Source organism: Cervus elaphus, chromosome 10 (assembly GCF_910594005.1).
Source record: "Cervus elaphus chromosome 10, mCerEla1.1, whole genome shotgun sequence".
NCBI classification, from domain to species: Eukaryota; Metazoa; Chordata; class Mammalia; order Artiodactyla; family Cervidae; genus Cervus; species Cervus elaphus.
In genome coordinates this window covers 15,936,871-15,954,076 of record NC_057824.1, presented here as the reverse complement: position 1 = coordinate 15,954,076, position 17,206 = coordinate 15,936,871, and the positions used below count along the sequence as shown (strand labels likewise).

General features: G+C 66.5%; 2 protein-coding genes across 10 annotated transcripts; one reads left to right on the top strand and one right to left on the bottom strand.

The window, feature by feature from the left end:
- The first annotated feature begins 107 nt into the window (after positions 1 to 107).
- CCDC154 (coiled-coil domain containing 154) lies at positions 108 to 8,956 on the top strand. Of its 9 annotated transcripts, XM_043915845.1 has the most exons (16): positions 108 to 1,857; positions 1,946 to 2,135; positions 2,274 to 2,320; positions 2,644 to 2,739; positions 3,188 to 3,311; positions 4,780 to 4,881; positions 4,956 to 5,084; positions 5,389 to 5,513; positions 5,805 to 5,931; positions 6,010 to 6,147; positions 7,018 to 7,137; positions 7,209 to 7,285; positions 7,642 to 7,759; positions 8,160 to 8,246; positions 8,511 to 8,698; positions 8,806 to 8,956. In XM_043915845.1, the coding sequence occupies exons 1-16, from the start codon at positions 1,535 to 1,537 to the stop codon at positions 8,933 to 8,935; spliced, it is 2,121 nt and encodes a 706-aa protein (XP_043771780.1). In that variant the 5' UTR covers positions 108 to 1,534; the 3' UTR covers positions 8,936 to 8,956. The 9 variants fall into 9 exon arrangements, 7 of the variants coding, with proteins under 7 accessions (XP_043771780.1, XP_043771778.1, XP_043771779.1 ...); XM_043915843.1 differs by having other exon boundaries at positions 108 to 1,544; positions 1,641 to 1,857; positions 1,946 to 2,320; positions 5,805 to 6,147; XM_043915844.1 differs by having other exon boundaries at positions 5,805 to 6,147.
- A 601-nt stretch (positions 8,957 to 9,557) lies between these two features.
- Positions 9,558 to 12,184, bottom strand: PERCC1 (proline and glutamate rich with coiled coil 1). Its single transcript, XM_043915847.1, has 2 exons — positions 11,660 to 12,184; positions 9,558 to 10,393 (listed from the first exon to the last, which is right to left on the bottom strand). Exon 2 carries the CDS (start codon positions 10,358 to 10,360, stop codon positions 9,563 to 9,565), a length of 798 nt encoding a protein of 265 aa, XP_043771782.1. The 5' UTR covers positions 10,361 to 10,393; positions 11,660 to 12,184; the 3' UTR covers positions 9,558 to 9,562.
- Positions 12,185 to 17,206: the final 5,022 nt, after the last annotated feature.

The window sequence follows — 17,206 nt, the reverse complement described above, 5'->3', positions numbered from 1 at the left end:
TTGTCCCCCCAGTGTGGACCCTGATCTAGCACCCAGGATTCACCAGCTCACAGGGGTGGAGGTGGGGGATACCCCAGCGGGGACATCTTTGGGGGATGCAGGTGAGGGGCTCAGAGACACCTGGATGGGAAGTGCCTGGGGCCACCCTATGCCCCAGGGAGGGTAGGCCCCGCCACCACATCCTCGTCCACGTTGCTCCTGGGACCACCGCAGAGCCCTTTGAGAAGGCGGTCTTCCCTCCCCCTGCCTCCTGACCACGGCCCCAGTCCCCACACACGGGGGCCCCCAGGCCACGGCCACTCGGTCAGGGTGCTGCCCCTCAGTGCCACCCTGTCCCTCATCTGCCGGCCTCCAGGGTGTGTGATGTGGCCGCCGCGTTGGGCTCCCTGGGGAGGGGTCCCCTTTGACACAGACACCTTGTCACAGGGAAGCCCCCCGATCCCTCGTGGGCAGGTTTGGCAACAGTGGGAGGGGGACTACCTGGGTGGGGTGAGGGGCCCTGAGTGTCCACACGGGCCTGAAGCCTGACGCGGCTCCCCCCCCCCCCTCCCCGGCACCGGGCTGCAGGCTGAGGCGCGAGGAGAGGGCGGGCGCCGTCCCATAGCCGGGCATTGACGAGTGAGGGGCCGGGGGGCATGTTAGTTACCCCCTTAGAGCAGGCTGCAGGTCTGCTCGGCCTGCCCTTCCTGGCGGGGCTGCGCCTCCCCTACGGCCGCGCCCTCTGGGTGGCCTGCCCCAACCCCGCCCCGTCGCCCCCGTGCCTCCGGCCTGGCTGCCCACCTGTGCTCGGTGTGGCCCTGGCCTCCAGCCTCCCCGCTCAGGCTCCCTGGCCAGAGGGCAGGTGATCGCTTCCAGGCCGCCCCTCCCACCGGGCTAGGGGCTCCCAGGCTGACCCAGCGGCCGGCGGCCACTCTCCCAACCGGCAGAGGGGTGTTCCCTCAGGGCCGTCCGAGAGTGGGCAGTTGGGGTGGCCTCACCAGGACGGGGAAGCTGAGGGCTCGGGTTCCACTGGCAGTTGGGCCGTGAAGTCAGGAGGTTCTGCTGAGGAGAAGGTTCCGGCAGAGCCCTGCTGCCCTCCAACCTTGGTTTTGTCCTGGAAGGAGGAATGTGAGGGCAGGGTGGCCTCTTTGCGCCCCACGTGCTCCCCCGACCCCAGAGCTTCTGGCTCTGACTCCCCACCGTCCCCCCTGCCCCTCACCCCCACGCCCGGGGCCGACTCTGGGCCGCTGCGGGGCGCGAGGCCCAGGCCTCCTGGCAGCAGGCCGACCACAAGCGGAGCTGCAGGTGAAGCTGTGAGTTGCGGCTGGAGCTGGGGGTACCGCCAGGTGAGAGCTTCTGTGCCCCGTGAGACCCCCAGGTCCCCTCACAGCCCAGGCCGCCCTCGGGCTGGCAGGCACTGTCCCGCTCTTGCTGTCCAGCGCTGTGTGTCCTCAGGTGGGGCCTGGACCTCTCTGAGCCTGAGCGTCCTGTGTGGATGGCGAGAGCCGAGCCCTCCCTGGGCCCTCGGTGAGTCCTTCCTGTGTGGCCCAGCGGGATGAGCCACGGTGAGCGCAGCGGGTGCCCGCGGCAGGGTCTGGGGTCCATCTGGGAGCAACTCCCCTGTCAGCCCCAAAGGCGAACCCCAAGTTACCTTCTCGTAGAGCGGACAGACAGCAGCCCCTCATCCGAGGCCTCGCCGCCCTCCCAGCTGAGCACCATCGCCGCGGAGGACCTGGGGCTCCTGGAGGAAGAGTTGGCCAGCCCCGAGTCCCTGAGCCCGGAGGAGGTCTCGGAGAAGGATGCGTGCAGCCGCCTGCCGTCCGATGCATCCAACCCGGAGCAGGGCACCCTGAAGCGCTGGAAGCAGCTGGAGCAGTGGTGAGCCCCTGGGGCAGGCGGGGCAGCCTCGCAGTCAGGACTGCCACCCCACACAGACGGCCGACTCGGCCTGCTCCTCGCCCCGCAGGGTGGCCGGCCTGCAGGCTGAGGTGGCGTCCCTGCGGGGACACAGGGCCCGCTGCGAGCATGCCACGCTGAGCTTGCTGCGGGAGCTGCTGCAGGTGCGGGCCTGCCTGCAGCTGCAAGATGCACAGCTGAAGAGGCTGCAGCTGGAGGCGCGGCAGGCGGTTCCAGCCACCGAGAAGGAAGCCGTCCAGGTGGGGCGTGTCCCAAGGCCTGGAGGCATCGCCTCCCTGGACCCTGAACCCCACTCAGCCCAGGCCCAGCACTCCGACAACCCCCGGGGTCCAGCTCCAAGGCCCCGGCTGCACTCAGCCCGCGTCTCCGCCTCACAGCTCCCTGGCCCACAACAGCAGAACCAGATGCAGGCTCTGGACAAGAGGTACCACCCCCCGTACCCCCCACTCACGGAGCATGCCTGGGGGAGGAAGAGGGTCTTTGGGGAAGCAGCCGCTGCTGCCCGGGCAGCGGGCCCCAGCCCCGGGCTTTGGTTCCCTCCAACGTGGCGTCTTGCTCGGGTTAGCAAATCTGTCCGCAGCTCCACTCGAGAAGGCCTGGTTGCTAGAGCCCGGGAGCCCGGGAGCCCAGGAAGGGGCCTGAGGCTTGGCCAGGCCCCCACCCCGAAGGCTGCCCAGCCTGCTCCTGGCCGCCGGGAGGGGGCGGGCGGGCCCCAGGCTCCAGGCAGAGGTGCCTCTTGTGTGCCAGGCTGGTGGAAGTCCGGGAGGCCCTGACCCAGGTCCGGAGGAAGCAGGCGCTCCAGGACTCCGAGCGGAAGGGCGCCGAGCAGGAGACTAGCCTCAGGTGGGCCCCTCGGGAGGCGGTCTCTGGACCTGATGAGTGGTCGTGGGGGTGTCCCATGGCAGGGTAGGCGTCCCCCGTGCCCTGGGTGCCAACCTGCTGGTTGACTGGAGGCCTCAGAACCCCTGTGGGCCCTCTGTGGGGAAAAGAGACTCGAGCCCGGGGTCCCCACCCCTCCCCTCCCCCGTCATCACACTCAGAAGGAGCCCAGCTCTCACCATCCCGGGGTGGGGGTGCTGGGGGGACAAGTACTGGGCTTCTGGCCTCTCGAGAGCGTTTACCCCGGCGGGGTCGGACCCCCTGCTTTGCCAGCCCGTGGATCAGTCTCTGCCCTGTGGATACAGGGTCAGGCCTGAGAAGGACTTGGTATCCAGGCCCCCGCAGCATCCCTGGGGCCCCCCAAGTCCCTCCGGCCGGCTGGGCTGCAGTCACCTGCAGCCATTGCCCCCAGGCTGTCCGAGCTGACTGGGAAGCTGAAGCAGGAGGAGCAGGACCGCGAGGTGGCCTGCGGGGCCCTGCAGAAGAGCCAGGAGGAGGCGGGCCAGAAGCTGGACCACCAGGTGGCCAGGATGCAGGTACCCGGGAGGCCCAGGCCCGGCCCAAGCATCTGAGCGGCCGATGAGCTGCCAGTGAGCTGGTCCATGCCGGACCCCTCCCAGCCGGCGTCTCCTCTGTTGGAGGGCTCTTCCTTTCCCTGGCTCTTTTTTGGTTCTGTCCATGTGTTTGGACCTGGGCCAACCCCCAAGACCTATGCTGTCCACCATGGTGGCCACTGGCCACAGGGGTCTCTGTATGTCGGCTCCTTGGTCACAAGAGCCGGGTCACTGTGCCCTGTGGCTGCCTGTGGCCGGCGCCTACCGCTATGGCCATGAGATGGAGCACGTCCTCCCCCACAGAAAGTCCATCACGAGCGCCTCCCCGTCCCGAGGGACCAGCCCCTGGACCAGGAAACAGAAGCTCGTACCCTGAGGCCCTTCCCCATGCTCCACCCTGACACGTGGACACGCATATCCTGGCGGGCCCGTTGCTGGGCCAGTGCACGTGGCCTAGAAGGTGGGGCCGGGGCCGTGCGCCTCTGGCCCAGCCTCTGCAGCTTGCAAATAGAGACCAGGCCCCACGCCACGTCCCCAGCTGCTGCCCGCATAGCTCAGCTGCCCCACTGCCTGCCACCCCACCGCGGCCCTGTGGGAGGGCGGTGTGCCGGCCCCATCAAGAGGCAGGTGCTCCGGGCAGCGTCAGGGCCCAGGGTTCCCCACCCCCGGCTGACCCGCTGCTCCCCTAGTGCACCCCGGGGCACTGAGTGGGCTCCTCGGCCTGTGGTCATCTGTCTACTGTTGCCCACGGCTGCTCTGGCGCGGGAGCCACGAAGCTGGACGGTTGTGACAGAGACCTTGGGCCCACTAACCCAACCGTCTGCCTCCTGGTTCTTTACAGAAGCAGCCGAGCCTGGCTCTGGGTCAGCCTGCGTGGGGCGGGGAGGCCCGTGTGGGCTCAGGGCACACCTGCCCTGGACTGGGGGTGGCCCTCCTGGCCTTAAAGGAGAGGGTGCTTCGTTCCTGTGGGCATGTGAGGGGGGGCACTGAGCGGGGCTGCACCCAGATCCCTGGCGAGTCAGGAAGGGAGCGATGGAGGGAGAAAGGGAAGGGCCTCCTCCCTGGGCCTGGGGATGAGGATGGGCAGTGTGCAAGTGAATGTGTGTGTGTGTACACGTGTTTGCGTGTGTGCGCCCGTGCTCAAGCAGACACCGAGGTCCTGGCAGGGGTGGGATCAGTGGCTTGTCTGCCGTGTCCCTTGGCCCGGGGGTCTGGGGGTTACTGTGGGGACCACGTGTGTCCTGGGCCCTTTCATAGCCCTTTCGGACCAGGGCCCCGCCTGCCTGCCTGCCGTCCTCTGGAGGGTGTGACGGGCCTGGCCCTGCAGGTGCAGGGACCAGGGCTGCCTCTGACAGAGAAGGATGGGCAGAGTACAGCATGGCAATGTGGGCGAGGGGGCAGGCGTGGGGGATGCCCATGGCCATGGCAACTGCGTGGACCCTGCCCGCAGGCCCAGATGACCAAGCTGGGGGAGGAGATGAGCCTCCGCTTCCTCAAGAGGGAGGCCAGGCTGTGCGGCTTCCTGCAGAAGAGCTTCCTGGCCCTGGAGAAGGTGGGCGCTTGAGGGGGGAGCGGGGGGCGGCTGCACTCCCCACACCCCGGGCTCATGGCCACTGGCCGCTGCAGAGGATGAAGGCCTCGGAGAGTGCACGGCTGCGGGCGGAGAGCGCCCTGCGGGAGGAGCTGGAGGGCAGGTGGCGGCAGCTGCAGGAGCTGGACACGGAGCGCGTGCGGGCCCAGCAGGACCAGTGCCAGGTGGGGGAGGGGCGGTGCCAGGGGGAGGGGCAGGGCCGGGGGAGGGGCGGTGCCAGGTGGGGGAGGGGCAGTGCCAGGGGGAGGGGCGGTGCCAGGTGGGGGAGGGGCAGGGCCGGGGGAGGGGCGGTGCCAGGTGGGGGGGCAGTGCTAGGCAAGGGGGTGGGGACGTTGCCAGGCAGCAGGGAGGCACAGGCCCAGGTGGGGGGAACGGGCAGTGCCAGGTGGGTGGTGGGGAGGCCAGGTGGGAGGCACAGCACGTGCGGGCCCTGGGGGGGCAGTGTGCCAGGCCCCCTCCACCTGGCAGCAGGAAGAGTGCCACCTCCTGGAGCAGTGCCGGGGCCTGGACAAGGCCGTGGTCCAGCTGACTGAGTTCGTGCAGCAGAACCAGGTGTCGCTCAACCGCGTCCTGCTGGCCGAGCAGAAGGCCTGGTGGGTGTCTGAGTGGGCCCTTGGGTGGGGCGGGTGTCCTCCTAGCATGGTGCCCCAGGGCAGAGGGGCAGCCTTGTAGTGGGGGCTCCCCTCAACACCCCGGCCTGTCCCTCGCAGGGTGCTCTGAGTGGTGGTGGACACTGCCCAGTCTAGTGGCCCCTGGGATGACACCCATCATCTTGTCCCTGGGGCCTCCTGGAAGGCTCTGAAGCCAGTGGCCCTGGTCCAGTGTCCAGGCTGGGGGCCAGCCTTGGCTGAGGGTCAGTCTCTCTCAGTGGCACCCACCCCCAGGGATGCCAAGGGGCAGTTGGAGGACAGCCGGGCTGGGGAGCTGGCCACCTACCTGCAGGAGAACCTGGAGGCCATGCAGCTGGCCGGGGAGCTGGCCCAGCAGGAGACACACGGCACCCTGGAGCTGGTGAGGCGGCCGGGCGGGGGGCAGGCTCGCAGGGTCCCCCTTCGGGGCAGATGGCACACTCAGCCCCACCCCCCGCAGCTCCGAGAGAAGAGCCAGGCCCTGGAGGTGTCCGTGGCTGAGCTGGTCAGGCAGGTGAAGGACCTGAGTGACCACTTCCTGGCCCTGAGCTGGCGGCTGGACCTGCAGGAGCAGACACTGAGCATGCGGCTGCGGGAGGCGAGTGTCCCAGATAGGAGGGGCCCCGCCGCCCTGGCCGCTGGCCCCACGGCCCCGGGCCCAGAGCGCACAGGCTCCACAGAGCGGCCAGCACAGCAGCCTCCTCCCTGGGGTTCTCCGTCTTCTGTCTCTAACAGCTTTATTGAGGTTCAGGGCACAGGCCGCACAGTCCAGCTTTTCAGAGCATGTGATTCCGTGGATCTTTGTGCATTCAGAGATGTACGAGCATTACCACGGTCATTCTAGAACCTTTCGTCCCCTCTGAAGGACCCCCGTGTGTCCGTGGACACTCCCCCTCCCCAGCCCCGGGCAAGCACTGATCTGCTTCTGTCTGTGGATCTGCCCACTCTGAATGTTTCACATAAATGGGACCGAACACCCTGTGGCCTCTGTGAGTGCCTCTCGCTGAGCATCAGTGTCCGAGGTCCATCCGCGCTGTGTGTCAGCACGTGCCTCCTTTTCTCGGCTGTGACATCTCACCGTGGACGGACCGCAGCTTGTCCATCTGTCAGCGGATGGACACTGAGCTGCTGCGCTCTGATGCCCTCAGTCCTGCTGTGAACACGTGTGCACACGTGAACACCTGTTGGCGGTGGGGCGGGCTGCCTGTTTTCAGTCCCTGTCTGCACAGGCTCGTGGGCCGCTGGGGCAGGGAGCCGGGCCTGGCCATGTTAGGGGTGTGCTCTGCGCAGCCTGGGGCCCTGCCCGGAGTTCCGGGCCCGCCGTGGGCCAGGCCAGGCTGTGTCCAGTCAGCGTGGACCTGCGCAGACCTGGGGCGGGTGCCCATGCCCTCCGGGAGCTCTGCTGTGTGGGGGCGACCGTGTCTGTCCATCCGCCCATGCCCCCCCCACTCACTGGTGCCCCCCCCAGACACAGAATGAGTGGGAAGCCGCAGAGCAGCGGTGGCGGGGAGGCCTGACGCGCTGTCAAGAGGAGGCGGAGGCGCGCCTGCGGGAGGTGCAGGAGAGACTGGACCACCTGCCCCAGCAGGTGGGTGAGGGCCGGGCGGCCTCCCCTCCCGCCGTGCCCGCCCTGAGCTGCCCGCCCGCTCCACGTTTCAGATAGAGGCTGTCACTGACAAGTGTGTGCTTCACAAGAGCGACTCGGACTGCAAGATCTCTGCCGAGGCCACAGCCAGGTGAGGCCCGGCTCCCACACGGCCGGCAGGGCCTTCAGGGCAGGGCTGCCCCGCCTCCCCCCCAGCAGGGCACAGTCATCTTAGCACCACCTGTGGCCTCCAGGGCCTCCTGACGGTGGGCATCCTCCCCAAGTCCCTGCCCCTGTGGCTGTCCCTAGCCCCACCTGGCCCAGCTTTGGGCTTGGGTCCTGCTGGGGGCTGCCATCCCCCTGTCACCTCCTGGGGACCCCCCAGGGCCCACCGGAGGGGCGGCAAGGCTGAGCGCCCCTGCCCTGCCCAGGGCCTCCTCCCCCTGCCGCTCTGCGTGCCCCCGCGGGCCCTCCCAGAGCCCAGCAGCCCCGCCTCTGTGCCCACAGAGAGCTGGCGGTCGAGGCCGTGAGGCAGGAGCTGGCTGCCCTGCTGTCCTCCGTGCAGCTGCTCAGAGAGGGCAACCCCGGGCGCAAGATCGCCGAGATCCAGGGCAAGCTGGCCACGGTACCCTGGGCTGGCACACTCGGCGGGGGCAGGGGCCACACAGACTTCCCCCCACCAGGGAAGCTCAGATCTAGGACGCCGCCTGGCGGGTGGGGCAAGGCTCATGGAGCCAGGCGTCCTGCTGCTGGCTCTGCACCCCTCGGCCTCTGGGAGTACCAGTGGGAGCTCCCACGTGGACTCCTGGACGCTGGGGCATGTCCACGGCCACACGGGAGAGAGCGGCCCTGAGAACTGCTGAATCCCGCCCTGTCACTGGGCAGAGTGATGCTCCCGGCTCCCACCCAGGGGCCAGGACCCTCTTGTGGGAGAGTGCCTCCTGCCCCAAATGGCTGGGGTGGGGCCGCCCCCCGGGGCTGCAGACTCCCTGCGTCCGTGCCCACAAATGGGGGGCCGTGTTTAGTTTCAGAACCAAATGATGAAACTGGAGACCAGCATCCAGGACAACAAGACCATCCAGAATCTCAAGTTTAATACAGAAACCAAGCTGGTGAGAGGAGGCCCCCGAGCTGGGCGCTCCCGCCCCCCAGGCCTGCAGGGGGCCACCCGTGCCTTCCTCTGTGCGGAGCCTGATGCCCTGCTGCCCTCGCCACCCCCAGCCCGGCCACCCCCTAGCTCTCCTTTCTGCGCAGCCGTCTGTCTGTGTGCGTGTCTGGCCCAAGCCGCATTTCCCAGCAGATAAGGCCCGGGTTTGTCCAGAGGGAGATAATCCCCACTGGCGGCCCCCCGTCTAGTCCGACTCCCGTGTCCACAGCGCGCGGAGGCGATGGCCACCCTGCAGGAGAGCGTGCTGCGCCTGTGGAGCGAGGAGGGCCCCTGGGCCCCGACGCTGGGCAGCAGGAGGGGCCCCACGTCCCTGGAGCGGCAGCAGCTCTTTGTCAAGGAGGTGGCCCCCGACGACGTGGTCCCTGTGAACCGCTGGGGCGTGTATCAGGCCGTGAGGTGGGCAGCGGGAGCCGCCTTCCAGAGCGCCTGCAGGTCTGGGTTCACGGGAGGCCTCAGGGCAGGGGATGGAGGTGGGCCCTGGGCCTGAGCCGTGTCTTGGGCAGGTGGCTACAGTGGAAGGCGGTTCTCATGAATCTGGCATCCCAGCAGACGCCCGGGAGTGCAGCCCTGGAGAAGCCCCTCAGCCAGAAGCCTGCCCGCCGACTCTCATCCCTGCCCATTCCCCAGAAATAAATGTGCCCGCCCCATTCCTGTCGGAGTCCAGAGTTCCCTCCCAGGGGCGGTCAGGAGGCCCTGAGCAGAGAAATGACCAAGAGGGTCTTTCCAAGACTTCCAGAACCCCTGTTCCAGCCAGAGCCACCGAGCCCAGGCCCCACGGCTCCCTGGGGCCTCCCTCCCACAGCACTGTGGCCCCCAGGTGTTGGCTCCGCACCGAGAGGACACCCTCTCCCCGCCCCACCAGAAAGCCCTCAGCCAAGTAGCTGGCCCTGGCGTGCTGCGGGCACCGCAAGGAGGGGCCGCCCTGGGGCCAGCCGGCTGGGCAGTGCAGAGGGCGGCCCTACACCACCGGCTGGAACCTCGGGGGCTGGCCTGGGGGACATGGGACTCGCCCACAGTGTGTAGACTCGAGCCCCCACCTCCGAGGGGCTGCAGCTCCTGCCCCGCCCTCCCTCCTATGGGCAGAGCCCCTGGGCAGCCCTGGCTCACCCCTGCCCTCGCCTGGGGAGCCTCCACCTGAGCTGGTCCAAGTCCTGGTGGCTGCCGTGGCTGGGGGTCCCCCGGCTCCTTCCAGTTCAGCAGGAAAGCAAGTCCAGACGCCTGGTGCCCTCGGCTCACCCCACACTGACCCTCGAGCAATCACTAGGCCTCGGCCAGCTGCACCTCCTCCAGGCCCGGGGCCCCCGCGCCCAGCAGCTCAGACCCGGCCTCTGCCGACCAGCTGGCCAGCAGGTCGCTGAAGTCGGGCGTGCCGGGGTGCAGCAGGCCCAGGGGACTGGGTGCCGGCTCCCTCCAGAAGGAGGGGGGCAGCTTCCTCTGGGTCATGGGGGTGATGTGGCCGTACTTGCGCTCCAGCCTGAGTCGCCGGCCGCCCGCCGCCTGGGGCCCCGAGCACTGCCGCAGCCCGTAGTCGAAGAGCTCGGCCAGGGGCCCCAGCAGCTGCGGCCCGTCCCCGCCAAGGCCTGGCCCATGCGCCTGCCCCTCGGGGCACCCCGGGGAGCAGACCCCGGGCTCGGTGGCCTCATGGTCTTCTGGGGGGGCGCCGCGGGCCGGGCGCACCAGGTCGGCGCAGGAGAGCTCCCTGGCCGAGCTGCTGGCCGGGTGGCCGTCGGCGTAGATGTCACAGGCATCGGGGTCCTGCCCCCGGTCCTTGCGGCCAAAGTACCGCTGGATGTCACCGCTGATGAGCTCCGAGAACCGCAACAGCTGCAGCGGCGTCTCCGGGCTGCTGGGGTCCTGGGGGAGCACTTCAGGGGCCCAGCCTGGGCTGCGGGGGGCTGGGCTGTGGCCCTCTGGCCCCTCAGTCTCCAGCTCCTCCTCCTCCCCCTCCTCCTCCTCCTCGGAAGTGTCTGGGGGCTCCGGGGCCGGGGGCGGGAAGGGCCGGAGGGCTGGCAGGGGCAGCCGGAAGTCACAGAGCGGCCGGATGACTCTCGCGGCCATCTCCTCGCGGAGCGTTGGGGCAGTGGGCGCCGGCTGTGGAGGGAGGCAGAGAGGGGACAGGGTAGCGGTCGGGGCCCCAGCCCCCCTAGGGGGGCCACTGCAGGCTTGGGGCGGGTGCCGAGCTCAGGGATGGCTGATGTCTGGGGAGAGACAGGTGGTGGCCTGCGGGTGGGTGGGCGCGGCGGGAGGGGGCGTGCAGGCTGCAGTCACCCCGAGGGGCGGGTTCATCCTCCCCTGTGGGGGGTGCTGGCAACAGTGCCCCTGAAACAGCGCCTCAGAGACGGGAGCGGGCCAGGGGGCAGGGAGCTGGCCAGGCTGGGCTGCCGGCAGGTTTGGGGTCCGCAGAGCTCTGTCCCAGCTCAGGGTTGCTGTGGCCCCTGACACACAGGCTGGCTGACACGGCATCTGCCCCGGGGCGGGGCAGGACGGGCCGGGGCCCCCCTTGGTGCCCCCGCAAGTGTCTGTGGTTGGCAGGGTCCCCTGTGCCTAAGGTGCCAGTGCTGAGCCTGGGAGGCTGGGCCTGGCCGCCTTGACCCAGCTGCTCTGTCCCTTGAAGTCTGGGGGCTTCAGGGGCCATGAGGGTGACGCTGGGGGGCCTTTGGGGGAGGGCAGAGCCATTTCTCCACCCCCACTGCCCCAGGCTTCCCTGTGCTCTCTGTGGGGAGGAGGGGGGTCACATCGAGTGTCCCTAGCCTGAGGCTAGGTGTGGGGAGGTGGTGCAGGCAGGACTGGGGAAGTCACTGACAGGTTGGAGGCCAAGGGGGGCTGCGGGCAGGGTGGTGGGTGCAGGGAGCTGATTCTGAATGCGGGAGGCCCCCACCCCGGGACAGGCCGAGCTCCTCTGCTTCAGGGAGGCCAGGCGGGCCAGCCCTTGGCCAAGAGGCCTCCTGGTGGGCGCCCTGGCAGGAGGCAGGAAGAAAGGGAAAGGGGTTCAGAGAGGGAGGGGTCCCAGCTTCAGGAAACCACGCTGTGCGTGGGGGAGGGGCGAGGAGTCGGAGTCAAGGGAGCTCCCCTCCCCCGCCCCCTTCCCCTGCCATCTGCTCGCAGTTCTGGGGTCTCTCTTCACAGCCTGGGTGTCCCATGGCCCCAGTGTTGGGGTACGGATGGCCGCTGGTGGGGAGTCGAGCTTCGAGTGTCCTGTCTCCCCCTGGCCTGGGCTTGTCCTCAGTGACCCGGCCCTCCCCACCCTGCTGGTGACCCCTCCCAGTGGGTGGGTGGTCTGCAGAGACCACCTGGGCAGAGGAGCCCACAGCCTTCTTCTGCCACCCGCGCCCGCCCGCCGCCCAGCCTGGCTCCTACCTGCCGCAGCCTGCAGCTCCCACTGGGCAGGCCCACCTCCACCTGGGCTCAAGCGTTTATAGCTGAGCTCCGTGGCCGGCCAGGCCAGCAAATATTTGATGACTGCATTGTCATCGCAGACTGGGCAAATAGAGCCCGTTTGCTTTAGCGCCCGGCAACCAGGGCCCCGCGGGGGGAGCCTCAGCCTGCCCGGGGATGGTGGAGTGTTTGCCGCTCGCCCAGCTGGCTCACACCCGGCGGAGGACCCTTATCTCAGCCGCTGATTGGGGCCCAGACCCAGCCTTGTCAAATAGGCGGAAAATTAAATTTCATGCTATTTTGACTTCTGGAGTAGCCTTCTCTAGAGGACATCCTGCCTCCGCAGCGTCCTGGGTGAGCGGGCTCTGGGCCAACAGTGGCCCTGAAAGCCCAGGAGGGCCAGGGACCACCAGCCGGGCCGCTCCCGCCACCTCCCACCGCTCCAGAGCTGCAGGTGCATGTGCAGCAAACCCCGAGGAGCCCCCGCCACCCCCAGGGCCTCGCCCTTGGCACCTCCTTCTCTGGCATCTGGGTCCTCCTCCGAGGGACTTGGTAGCCCCTCCAGCCCCAGGGGTCCCACCACGTCTCCTGGGCGGTTACAGTCAACACCGCAAGCAGGACCCCAGAAGGCCTGCCACCCCAAAAGCCCCGCCCAGGAGCCAGGCCCGGACCCCAGCATCTTCCCATCCTCCCTGCCCCCTTCATGTGCTGCTGCACTCACATCCGGGGCCGCCCAGTCAGTTCCCAGCAAACCGGGGGCCTGAGCAGAGCTGGGGGAGACTCTCACAGCCCTGGAGGCCAGCAGCCCGAAGTGAAAGGTCCTTCCCGAGGCCCCGCTCCCTCCTGGCATCTGGTGTCGCCTGTGATCCCAGGCTCCCAGCCTCCGCTCATCACAGGGCCGCCCCACCCCACCCGTGTCCTGTCCGAGCTTCCCTGCTCTTTCGAGAACACCTGTCCCGGGACTGCGGGCCACTCCTGTCCCCCTGACCTCACCCTGACTTGATCTCACCCCACTGACCCTCCTTCCACGTGAGGGTCCCTTCTGAGGTCCATGTGGACACGGTTTGGGGGACACAGTTCCACCTCGTCACCCACCACGCATGGGCGTAGCTGGGTGCTTTCCTCCCGGACAGCAGCCCCAGTGCTGGGGGTGGGGGGGTCTCCCAAAGCCTCTGCTGCTCGGGGGCCAGGTTCCGAGCACAGGACAGCAGCCCCTCCCAGCCTGGGCCCCACGACCACTGACGGCCCGAGACCTCCCTCTTGCTGCAGGCCTCACCTGTCCACCTCCTCCCTGGGCCCTTCAGCTCCAGGTTCCAGTGCCCCCTCCAAGGGGGCGGCTCTCCTCCCATCCGACGGGGGTCCTAGTGGGGACTGTGAGGGGACTTGTCCCACTGAAAGCTTCCAGTCACTTCTCCGCCACCTGGAGGGCCCAACGCCTGGCTTCAGGGAAGTGACAGGACATGCGAAGTTCTACCCTAGGGCCGTGAACCACCCCAGGCCAGGCCAGTGACCCGCCCCATGGGGGGCCTTTGCAGCAGCCAAGGAAAACTGGAGCTTGGCGTCCAGTGGCTGCCCAGGGTGGCTGGGACCCCAGGGTCCCTCTCTGCCCAGACACAGCCCCAAGGAGCGCCCTCCATGACCTGCCCAGGACCCAGGCCCGGACCCCAGCATCTGCCCAGACCCAGCAGTGCCCACCGCTGCCTGTCGGGAACAGCCAGGGCCCAGGCCTGGGAAGGGGCTGGAGTCCCCGGGGCAACTGGGTCAGCCCCGCAGGGTGGCGAGGGCAGTGCAATCTGAGTGGAGGCCCAAGGAGGGCCTGTGGGTCTGTCTCCAGCCCTCGCCTGTGCCGGGCCCCTAGCTGAGGGGGCCAGGGCTAAGGAATGTGAGGTGCAGCCGTGCCCTGGAGAAGGTCCTGCCATGTGACCAGAGGGGGGCTTCACGAAGGAGGGGGTCTGCGGGTGCTGAGGGGGCAGGGGCTCCCCAGCCGAGCCGGGGGAGTGAAGGCACTCCAGCAGAGGAGACGGCCTGGCAAGGACCCAGGTAGCCGGGAGCTGGCACCCCGTGGTCGGCTGAGGGATGGCCCCAAGGATACCCACTCCCTCCCCCTGGGAACTGCCGAAGCCTTACCTGGCAGAGGGACCCAGCAGGACTGACTGAGCGAAGGACCCTGAGGCAGGAGGCGGCCCTGGGTTACCCTACCGGCCGTGATTCACAGAGGGAAGGTGGAGGGTCCAAGTGTGGGGTGAAGGGACATGGGGCAATGGAAGCAGAGAGTCCCTGCTGGCTTTGAACCGGGGAGGGGGCCTCGAGCCAAGGAAAGGAGTGGCCTCCAAGCCCCCTGACCCTTGGCACCCTTGAGTGGGCCGGGGGCCAAGGTGCTCAGGCTGCCAGGCCCCCCGGCACCTGCTCCCAGCCGGCCCCCCTCATGGGCGGCACAGGGCCTTCACAGCCCTGGGCCCACCTGCCCCCACCTCTGCTCTCAGGCCTCGGCCCCCGGGAGATGGGCTCTGCTTTTCCAAAGGCGGTGGCCCTGCCTGTCCCCATGCACCCTGTATTGATCTTCCCAGGGAAAATCAATAGGTCCAATATGCCAGCTCTCAAGTGGCGCTACAGTAAATTACTCCCGCCATCGGGCACACCGGGCGGCAGCCTCCCTCCCGTTAGTGGAGCGTCAGGCCCGTGTGAGGTTGCTCTGTGTGCTTAGAGATAATGAAGGCTGAGGTGTTGGTTTATGCCCCGGGGGGGCGGGGGAATCGCTGCCAGTGTGGGGCACCTGTCACCCAGCGCCCTGCCGAGATTGCTGGGGTCAGGAAGCGAGGGTCCTGGAGACGCTCTGGGGGTGGCCCCAGGAGCATCTGGTTGTGGTTTTCCTGTTGGGGCTCCCCCACTTTGGAGAGTCAAGCAAACCCCAGCATTTGGGGCTGCTGTCACCAGCAGATGCTCTGGCCAGAGGCTGGAGGGGACACACATGTCGCTGAACAAGTGGGTTTCAGCAGGGAGAGCTCACAGCCCTCAGTGCAGGTGTCTCAGGAGGCGGGCCTTACAAAGGGCTCTGGGGTCAGCGGCGTGTGCGTGGGGGCTGTGAGTCTCCAGGGGCTGCTGTAACAAAGGATCACTGACAAGGCGGGGCAGGGGGAGTTAAAACAACAGAGTTCCTTTCTCACAGTTTCAGAGGCCAGATATCTGAAACCATGAAGACTCTGAAAAAGAGACTCTTCCAGGCCTTTCTTTAAGCTTCTGGTGCAGCTGGGATCCTCCCAGCTCCTCAGCTCTTAGCTCCATCATTCCAGTCTCCGCCTGCCTCTTGGCATGGCCTTCTCCCCATGTGTCTCTGGGTCTTTTCTCCTCTTATAAGGACACCATTTAGGGCCCACCCTATCCAATATGACATGCATATGTGGGTGCTAAGTCACTTCAATCGTGTCCGACTCTTGGCGATCCCATGGACTGTAGCCTGCCAGGCTCCTCTGCCCGTGGGATTCTCCAGACAAGAATACTGGAGTGGGTAGCCATTCCCTTCTCCAGGGGATCTTCCTGACTCAGGAATCTAACCCGAATCTCTTACATCTCCTGCATGGGCAAGCGGGGTCTTTACCACTAGTGCCACCTGGGAGATCCCATCCAATATGACATAGTTTTAATTAATGACATCCACAAAGACCTTTCCAAATAGGGATCATGTGGTGGGCTCCAGGGGGTCAGAATTTGGAAGAACATTGTTCAGTCCAGTGCAGCATCACTTAAAAGTTGTATTTCTTTTTAACTGCTCTGGGTCTCTGTTGTGGCACGTGGGCTTCCTCTCGTTGCTGAGAGTGAGGATGACTCTTCATCGCGGTGCTTGGGCTTCTCCTTGCAGTGGCTTCTCTTGTTGTGGAGCACAGGCTCTAGAGTGCATGGGCTCAGTAGTTGCCTCCCAACATCTATGGGCTTAGTTCCCGGCAGGGTTTGAACCCACATCCCCTGCACTGGAAGGCAGATTCTTAACCACGGAACCACCAGGGGAGTCCCTAGTATAGCATCTTAATACATCTTGTCCAGAAGGAGGACAGCCACGTCTGGTGAATGACCAGAGTCCCTCCCATTAGCCAGGAAGCGAGTATTTCATCTTTTTTTGAGGTTTGGGCCACATCACATTCATGTCTTGTCTGTGTTCAGATGTGATTGTCTTGAGCCACCGTGGTCATGGAGTGCCCTGGTCCAACACGGATGTTCTCTGAAGTTGTTTCTGTCCCATGGGAGAGCCCAGCTCTGAGCCCCAGGCCAGCTCCCAGAGATAAGGGCTTGCTGACTCCACAGGACCTGTGTCCTTTGCATCATGCCTTCGCCTAGAATGGAGACCCGGCCAGCAGGACTTGGGTACAGAGGATATGTAGATTTGCTAAATCTTTGTTATGGCCTGCACTGCTCCTCCTGGACTCTGACCTCAGAGCACCCTAGGAGCCTGGTGGCGGTAAGGGAACATCCATTGCTTCAGGATGGAAAGATATTTGCATGCTGTCCCATTAACATTAACAGCTGCCCCGGGGCCTGCTGAGGGCCCCTCAGGCAGAGATCCAGTCCTGGAAGCAGTCATGAAGGACAGGAGATGCCCATTTTACAGCTGAGGAAGCAGAGGCTCAAGGGGCACCTGTCCAGGTGTCTAATTTCTGTTAGGCATCCAAGGCAGTCATCAAGACAGTTTTAGTGACCCTTTAGAGGCTGCCTTGCCCGGGGGTGGGGTCCCTGCCCCCCCACCAGCCCCTACCCCTGACCGCCCCCCCCCCCAGCTCTGGGCCCCCTCTGCTGGCCCAGGGCAGCTTGTGCCCAGATGCCTGAAAGCAGACCAACCAGGTGGTTGCATCAGTTGCAGTCAGCAGCACCACCCCTAACCTCAGGGTCCTCCTGAGGTTACCTCCTCAGGTTATCTTCACCTCCTCCAGGAAGCCCTACAGGCTGCACACCACAATGATTATAGTCCATCCTCCTGCCCGTAGCCGTGCTCCTGGGGTTCCCTGTGGCTGAACTGGTTCAGCAGTGACTCTGGGTGGGGTTCTGGGGTGGAACAGGTGGGGCGGAGCCCAGTGAGGAGGACGTGAGCACACAGGCGCCTCTGTTGACACAGCAGCTCTGAACACAGCCCTGGGTTTGGAGCTGAGCCGCCACCAGGGGTTCAGGGTTGGGCTTCCCTGGGTGGGGAGACTTCCCAGGTGCTGCTGAGTTAGGAACACCTCCAGTCCGCCGCCCTTGCTCAAGTGTCTCCAGCATTCCTGGGGTGTGGCGGGATCCCCGAGGCTGTGGCTTCTCCCACCAGAAAGCAGGTGCAGGATAAGCTCAAGGCAAAGGTGCTGAACCGGAGAGGCGGCAAATTACAGCTGCCAACCAAAGATTGTCACTCGCCACCCGGTTCTGCAAAAATGAAGTCACTAGCCAACACAGTCGCTGACGTCCAACACACCTTGAAAGGAGTTAAGGGAAAACTGACCAAAAAAAAAAAAAAAAAAAAGCACCCTCTCACGTTGTGCTTTTTGTTTTTCAAATGTCACAGGTCAC